Source organism: Hyperolius riggenbachi, chromosome 3, assembly GCF_040937935.1.
Source record: "Hyperolius riggenbachi isolate aHypRig1 chromosome 3, aHypRig1.pri, whole genome shotgun sequence".
Lineage (NCBI taxonomy): Eukaryota > Metazoa > Chordata > Amphibia > Anura > Hyperoliidae > Hyperolius > Hyperolius riggenbachi.
In genome coordinates, this window is record NC_090648.1 from 490740678 (window position 1) to 490749550 (window position 8873).

The 8873-nt window shown below is 43.7% G+C and overlaps 1 protein-coding gene across 1 annotated transcript; it reads right to left on the reverse strand.

Moving 5' to 3' along the window:
• Window positions 1-474: 474 nt before the first annotated feature.
• Window positions 475-2043, reverse strand: LOC137562421 (E3 ubiquitin/ISG15 ligase TRIM25-like). Its single transcript, XM_068273764.1, has one exon. The coding sequence runs from the start codon at window positions 2041-2043 to the stop codon at window positions 475-477; it is 1569 nt and encodes a 522-aa protein (XP_068129865.1).
• Window positions 2044-8873: the final 6830 nt, after the last annotated feature.

Genomic DNA, 8873 nt, shown 5'->3' on the forward strand with positions numbered 1-8873 from the left:
GTAATTGGAGAATAAAAAAAATCTTTTGCTCACTGAGAAGCTGGAGTGCACTGCTAACCAAAATCTTTTCTACTATTGGAGGAAGAGGAGAAGGAGGGAGCAGGGGACTCCTAAACAAGAAAATCAAAACACAAACGATGAGAAAGCAAACCAATCACACATTTTACGTGGAAAAAGCAAAAAGAAACCTCTAGACATTTTTATTATTAAGACAACAAAAAAAGGTCAAACTATATTCTTTAAAATAAATAAATAAGCATTCGTACAGCAGAGATGTTCGAGAACATTAGTGTGTCCTTTGGGTCAGAAGTCACCAACCCACAAGTTCGTACAAGATCCAACAACTCAAATGCTCCACTGTGGATTTCCTGTTGATCTCGATTGGCCCATTGTCAAGCAGCATTCAATTTGCATGCAAATCAGAGGTTTTTACATCTTATGGCACGCCATCACTATAGATCAGGACACATTTTGCTAGTGTCTAACCGTGACCCAGGCTCCATCATCTACATACACGGCAGCATGCAGAGGCTCCGTGAAGGTGGCGGTAAAGGTGTGGATGTGTCTGTATAAACTCCTGCATGGGTCAAAAAGTTCATAAAACGACAGCTTCCCGGCCTCATAATCTAAATAAATGCCTATGATTTGGGAGCTTTGTTCCATAAGCAGCGACTGGGCTCTGGAATTGTGGGCCGCCATGTATCTTTTTGTATATTTGCGCAGACACCAGGATTTGTTGTTGTAGCCAATCCCTGATCGATCCCCATCTCGTTTGATGCTAGGATAGGCCAAGCCAACGTCCCACATGCCAGTGGTACTTGTCTTCACTTCCCAGTAGTGTTGACCTTCTGTGAAGCTATTCACACTCAAAGCCTGCTTGTGGAGGATAAATCGTGAAGGGGACTCTGGACGTATATAATTTATGCAGGAGTCTGCTGCAGTCTTCAGGTCTGCAGATAAGGCCATTTTTCTATGAGCGGTGTTGGCATCCATCATTAGCGGTGAGGGTCCTCCTAGGTGGAGATCTTTCTGTAAACCAACCACAATATCCCACAGGCCAGTGTGTAAAAGATTCGAGAACACTCCTTTGTTGAGGTCTCCAATAGGATGGCTTGTTTTGTCATTTCCAGGCTCAGTTTTAAAAAGACTAGGCGATGTTTGACCACATAGGACAGAGAACGGGACTTCTCTGTTGCAGACGTCCTGAATACAGTCAATGCTTTGGGACAACTCGTTTTCCTTGGTTTCCATCTTCTGGATCAGATCAGAGACCTGCAGTCGTATTTCTTTGGCCTGTCTGTTAATCTCCCCCACAACGGTTTTCTTTAGAACATTCATTTTTTCTTGGATCTCCTCAAAGAAACCACCGACTTTCTTAGTGATGAGGGCTGCGTCCTTCTCAACTTGAGCCACGTGGTTCCTTGCTTTTTGAAGGCTTTTTTCCATTCCAGCTTTCTCACAAGTAATCTTTTCCAAAAGTTGTTCTATGTTCTGTTTTTCCTCCTTGAGAACTTCATCAATGCTCCTCACCAAGTGTCCACGATGATCTCCGTTGGCAAAACACGACACGCAGATGCAGGTTTCATCTTCTGAACAGTAATAGTTAATCACCTTGTTATGAGCAGGGCATTTCACATGCTCCATGGATATGGAAGGGTCAGTCAAGGGATGGTCAACTGTCTCATTATGGTGAGATAAGTGCTTACCACAGAGGGCGGTCTCACACTGAAGGCACATTTTGACAGCCGGTTCTGTAAAATCACAGTACGTACATAAGATACTGCTCTTCTTTCTCACCAGGTGAGTCATCATGGAATGCTCGACTCGGTTTCTGAGATGTCTGTTCTTTGCCAGTAGAGGGCGCTCTGGATATTCAGTCCTGCATTCCGGACAAGAATAAATACCGCAACCTTGTTGGCTATTCAACATGGTGTCGATACAACTCTGGCATAAGCTGTGTCCACGTTTTGTCGATGCCGGCTCAGTGCACTTGTCCAGACTGATGTAACAGTTCAGCTTCACCTTCAGATCAGCTGATGCCATTCTGGAATGAGGAACAAAAAAATGATATGAAGTATGATATTGGAAGAGGAACGGTGGAAAACCATCCAAAAAACATCCATCCAAAAAATAAACAAAAAACAAAGATTAAAAGGACCACTACCGCGAAAAACTGTAAATTTAAACTTTTAAACAAAGTGTGTTCGAGTAAAATGAACTATAAACTACTGTACTGTTCTCCGATGTTGCTGTCACTTACAGTAGTCAGTAGAAATATGACGGAACTGAAAGGTTTTTGACTAGTCCATCTCTTCATGGGGGTTTTCTCAGTATTCAATTTATTGAAGGGGAAAAAAAAAAAAAAAAAAAAAAAAAAAAAAAAGAAAGGAGAACTCCCTGGAAAAGATCTGTACAAACATGCCACCTGTCTACCGGTTTCCGCCCACATCCCAAAAACATGCAGATAAGATCATTGGCTTCCCCCCTAAATTGGCCATAGGCCAGTGATGACTAACCTTGGCATTCCAGCTGTGGTGGAACTAGAAGTCCCATGAGGCATTGCAATACTCTGACAGCTCTAACCATAACTTGGGGAGGCAGAGGCATGATGGGATTTGTAGTTTTGTCACAGCTGGAGTGCCAAGGTTAGCCATCACTGCCCTAGACTGATACATGCACTACACAGTTAGGCCTGGTGCACACCAAAACCCGCTAGCAGATCCGCAAAATGCTAGCAGATTTTGAAACGCTTTTTCTTATTTTTCTGTAGCGTTTTACCCAGCATTTTGCGGTTTTGTGAAGCGTTTTTGGTGTAGTAGATTTCATATATTGTTACAGTAAAGCTGTTACTGAACAGCTTCTGTAACAAAAACGCCTGCAAAACTGCTCTGAACTGCCGTTTTTCAGAGCGGTTTGCGTTTTTCCTATACTTTACATTGGAGGCAGAAACGCCTCCGCAATCCAAAATCTGCAGCAGCCCGGGAGTATGCGTTTCTACAAAGCGCCTCCTGCTCTGGTGTGCACCAGCCCATTGAAATACATTACCCAAGCGTTTCCACATCCGCAAGCGGAACGAAAAACGGTGCCAAACCGCTCTGGTGTGCACTAGGCCTTAGTGACAAGACAATATACTCTGTACAGTGCTGCGTAATGTGTCGGCGCTATATAAATACTTAAATTTAAAAAAAGTGTACCTGTAGTGAAAAAAATGAAAAATAATTGGGGCTACTCCCCTCAGGAAGGGGAAGCCTCTGAACCTCTAACAGTAATATTTACATCTTTGCTCCTGCACAGGCGCAGTACCGGCTTCCCCCTCAGGCTCCAGCGGAAGTAGCTGAGCCTGACTGGGTTCGCTCTGCTGTGCAGGTGCTCTACTTGGAGCCGATGGAGCCCAAGGGGGAAGCTGGTGCTGCGCCTGCACTGGAGCGCAGATGTAAATATTACTGCCGTGTGCTGTGCAGGGCAGCCAAACACAGGAACGAGAAGGCATAGGAGAATGGGGGAAGTCTCATTAGCAGTCAGAGGCTCCTCCCTTCCGAGGTAAGTATTCCCCAGGGACACTTTTTTCCCCTTTACAGATTTTCTTTGAGGGTAGGAACACTAGGCAGAAACACTGATGTTGCAGAAAACGCACATAATGCAAGTCAATGGGCTGCATGATTAAACGCATATGTTTGCGGTCTGTAATGTGCGTTTTTAAAAACGCTGGTCTTGCTGCATATTTTTCCAAAACGCATGTAAAACGCACAGAATGAAAGTCAATGGTGATGCAGAGGTGTTGCCTTTTAGTGCATTTTGTATGCTTTTTTTATGCGTAAAAAAAGTAAAATAAAATAAATAAATTTGATGTATTTCCACTTCCTGTTGACTTCCTAGTGATTTGCATAAAAAAAAAAAAAAGCATGCAAACGGCATACAAAGCACATATGCTATTTATATATGTGAACCGCAACCATATTAAAACTCACACAAAATGCCACCTTTCCCACACCGCCTATTGTGTTCCTACCCTAAGGCCTCTTTTCCACGGGCAGTTGATAGGCAGTGAAATGCCTCTCACAACTGCTCTGCTGCCTGGCAACTGCTTACTGAGCACACAGTTCAACTGTCCGTGGAAAAGAGGCCTTAAAGAGGAACTGTAACGGCAAAACGTCCCCTGGGGGGGTACTCACCTCGGGTGGGGGAAGCCTCCGGATCCCAATGAGGCTTCCCACGCCGTCCTGCGTCCCTCGGGGGTCTCGCTGCAGCCCTCCGTACAGCCGTGACATAATATTTACCTTCCTGGCTCCTGCGCAGGCGCTCTGACGGCTGTCGGCTCCGAAGTAGGCGGAAATACCCGATCGCCGTCGGGTCCGCTCCACTGCGCAGGCGCCTGCGCAGTAGAGCGGACCCGACGGAGATCGGGTATTTCCGTCTATTTCCGAGCCGAATGCAGCCACAGCGCCCCCGCTGGAGCCAGCAAAGGTAAATATTGAAATTACAGTCGGGCCTGTCGCCGGCTGTTCAGAGGGCTGCAGCGAGACCCCCGTGGGACGCAGGACGGCGTAGGAAGCCTCATTAGGATCCGGAGGCTTCACCCACCCGAGGTGAGTACCCCCCAGGGGATCTTTTTAAAGTTACAGAGTCTCTTTAAAGAGAACCTGAAGCAAGTAAAATTTAAAATAAACACATGAAGTAGCTGCAAATGAATATTACATACTAACCTCACCGTCAGTTCCTCTCAGAAGCTCACCATATTCTTCTTACAGTGATCCCTTCCAGTTCTGACAATATTTTGTCAGAACTGAACTATATCAGCAGCTGTCAGTTACAACTGAATGTGCAAGGTAATGTCCATGTTTCCCTATGGCTCAAGTGGGTGATTACAGTTTAACAGTGTGTTGACCAGGAAGCTGTTATGGGGTAATGGACATTTTTAAATCCGCCGGGCGGATCGCTCAGAAAAAGCCGTATCAGTCCGCTGACAGCGCGTACACACGCCGGACTGTCGTTGGAACGCCCACCCAGCGGGAGGTGACGACGGACCCGTCGTTGCCTCCAGTCCGGTGTGTGTATGGGCCTTAAGATTGGCCAACTTTACTATCTCCATGTAGGATGAAGGCCAACAGCTATTGAATACTATGAGCAGATTGTGTAGGGAGACCCTCATACTATATGGAGGTGGTAAAATTTGTCAGCAATTGGCCAATCATAATTGAAAGTGTGTACCGCGCTTCAAGGACACCAGAGAAAAATAAACTAATGAAATAAATGATTGTATCTATCTTCCTTCTCCTAAAAATGACTTAAGATATTCCACAGTTTTATATTATGTTTAAATCTACCGTACTTTTTAAGTTTTAACTGTTTTATTGTTTTTGCTCAGTGACACATTCATTGAAGTATGCCAGAGCTAAAATCTATGAACTATTGATTACTTTTCTCCTATGTTGTTGTCACTAACAGTAGGTAGTAGAAATGTGACAGGTTTTGGACTAGTCCATCTCTTCGTAGGGGATTCTCAGCAAGGCTTTTAATCTTTATGAAGATGTTCCCTACAAAGGAGTTAAACGATGCTGGCCAGCTTCCCTGCTTGCTACACAGTTTTTTGGCAGTTGGACAGAGCCAAAGTGCTTTTGAAAGTAAATAGATCCCTGAGACTCCCCTATAAAGAGATGGACTAGGCCAAAACCTGTCACATTTCTACTACCTACTGTTAGTGATAGCAACATAGGAGAAACCAGGAGTTAGCTCACCTGGTAACGACATTTTAAGTAACACTCCAGGACAGGTATACATTGAGACTTGGCTCCTCCCAGGAACAGGAAATATCCTTCAGCCTCTCTATAAATCAAACAAGGACCAAGGGTCAGGCAGTATAATATAAAGGAACAGGAACAATATACTCAACATAACCCTATTATATTACATTTACATACATATAACATAACATAACATGTATATCATGCAATACTTGATATATATGGGGGTGGGTACCCCCACCTGTCCTGGAGTGTTACTTAAAATGTCGTTACCAGGTGAGCTAACTCCTGGTTTTTCCAATAACACTCCAGGACAGGTATACATTGAGATGATAAGCAAGAAATCAATCACCAACCTCAGGGTGGGCTAACTGCCTTTAAGACAGTTCTTCCGAAGTCTTGATCGGACTCTGTTATTCGGTCCAATCGATAGTGCCTCATGAATGTTCCCAGATTCTTCCAGGTCGCCGCCTTGCAGATATTCAACGGTGATGTACCTGCCCTGTAAGCCCACGTAGTTGCGGCTGCCCTGGTGGAATGGGCCCTTAAGTTTTCTGGAGGATCCTTACCCATAATGCTGTATGCTTGTATGATGCAATCCTTTATCCATTTGGCAATGGTCTTTGTGGAGGTTTTTAATCCTTTGGATTTGCCTGTATAGTTGATGAATAACGACTCTGATTTTCTGAACTCTTTCACTTTTTCTAGGTAAGACATTAGATTTTCTCTAACATCTAATTTATGCTGTTTACTTTCTTTTTCCGTTTTTGGGTCTCTGCAGAAAGAAGGTAGTATTATCTCTTGTGTTCTGTGGAACATGTCTCCCACCTTTGGCAGGAATTCCGGGCTTGTTCTAAGAACGACGCGATCGTCAAAGAAAGAGCAGTATGGTTCTTTACATGATAGTGCGTGTAGTTCACTAATCCGTCTGGCAGACGTAATCGCTACTAGAAATACTGTTTTCAGAGTACACATTCTTAGAGAATCCTCATCAAATTCATCAGATGTCAATGCCTGCAAGACTAAAGATAGATCCCACTTTGGGAACTGTCTGACTCTTACTGGTCTATTCCTTTCCACCGATTTGACAAATCGAATAATTAGAGGGTCTAATGCTAATTTCTTATCTAAATAAACTGATAAAGCGGATATCTGGACCTTAATTGTGCTTAAGGCCAGTCCTTTCTCTACTCCCTCTTGCAGAAATTCTAAAATTGTTGCCATTTCTGTTGATTGGAAGTTTGAGTTTTCTAACCATAAATTAAAAGTCTTCCAGTACTTCTGGTATATTAAACGAGTATTCTCTTTCCTACTCTTTAACAGAGTATTCACTACTCTTGAAGACAATCCCTTACTTTCAAGGACTGCCCTCTCAGATACCACGCTGTAAGTTTCCATTTTCCTAGATTGGTCACAGCCTGGTCTTGTACCTGTATCATATTTTCTGATAACGGTATTTCCCATGGTTGCTTCGTTAACATTGAGAGGAGAAGCGGATACCAGGCCCTCTTGGGCCAATTCGGGGCAATTAGTATCATTTGGCACTGTGACTTCATTAATTTTTGAAGTACCAGGGAAATCAAATTTAACGGTGGGAATGCATACAGTAAACTCTGATTCCAGTTCTGCGCCAGAGCATCGATTGCTAATGGATTGTCCATGACATTGAGGGAATAAAACTGTTCGCACTTTCTGTTGGCCTTGTTCGCAAATAAATCTATTTGTGGTTGTCCCCAATTGCTCACTATTGTCTGAAATAAATTTTGATTGAGGGACCATTCTGTATTTGAGGTCTGTACCCTGCTCAATTGATCCGCCAGAACGTTTAATTCCCCTTTCAAGTGTACTGCCGTTAGGGATAGTAACTCGAGTTCTGCTATATCCAGGATCTCCATAGTTAGAAATAGTAATCTTTTGGATCTCGTGCCCCCCTGGCGATTCAGATACGAGACAACCGTCGAGTTGTCTGACTGAATCTGAACATGAGATGACCTGAGAATATGTATCGTGCTGATTAGAGCCATCTTTACTGCCATTAGTTCCCTGAAGTTCGATGAGTGTTCTGCCATCGTTTGACTCCATACGCCCTGAACCTGAAAAGTGTCCACGTGGGCTCCCCATCCTGACAGACTTGCGTCTGTCGTTAGGATCTTTTGAATAGGTAACGACCATAGTCTGCCTTGGGTGAGATGCTGCAATGTTTGCCACCACTCCAAACTGGCCTTCGTTTGGGAATCCACTGTCACTTTGCTGTCTAGTGTCTCTTGATGCTTGTCCCATTGGGTCAACATCCATGACTGCAAAATCCTGGTATGTTTCAGCGCCCACTGGATTGCTGGCGCTGCTGAAGACAGCAGGCCGAGGAGTTGCATAATTTGTCTGACTGTCACTGATTGGTGTGCACAAAATGTACTCACTTCGGATACAATCTTTTGTATTTTTTCTTGTGGAAGAAAAATGTTCTGTTTCACTGAGTCTATTACAAACCCCAGGAATAAAATTTCCTGAGTTGGAGTAAGCTGCGATTTCTCTTTGCTCACAATCCAGCCTGCCTCTTGTAACTGCACTAGTACAATCCGTTTGTGTTCCTCTAGTTCTTCTAAAGTTTTTGCTAGAATTAGTAGGTCGTCTAGGTAAGGAATTATAATAATTCCTCTTTTGTGTATTGCTGCGATTAGTTCTCCCATCACTTTCGTGAAGATTCTGGGGGCCGATGTTATGCCAAATGGGAGGCAGCGAAATTGTAAATGCTGAACCTCCTTTTCCATCTGCACTGCAAACCTCAGAAACTTTTGTGAATTTAGTTCTATTGGTATGTGCCAGTAAGCGTCTTGCAGATCTACACTTGCCATAAAGCCATCTGGTATCAGTAGATTCTTTATGGAATAAATGGATTCCATCCGAAACTTTTCGTATCTTATGTATGGATTGATTGGTTTTAAATTGAGAATTATTCTGTATTTCCCTGACGGTTTCTGAACCAGGAATACTTTTGAGTAGAAGCCTTCGCCTCTTTGCATCACTGGAACTACTGATACCACCTGCCTTTGTAGCATATCTGTGATGATCTCCTTTAATGCCTCCTGATGTTGAGGCAACAGTAATCTCTTGGTTATCACAAACTTTTTTGGA

Coding starts and splice junctions, on each gene's coding strand:
- LOC137562421 (XM_068273764.1), bottom strand. CDS start 2,043: ATGGCATCAGCTGATCTGAAGGTGAAGCTGAACTGTTACATCAGTCTG.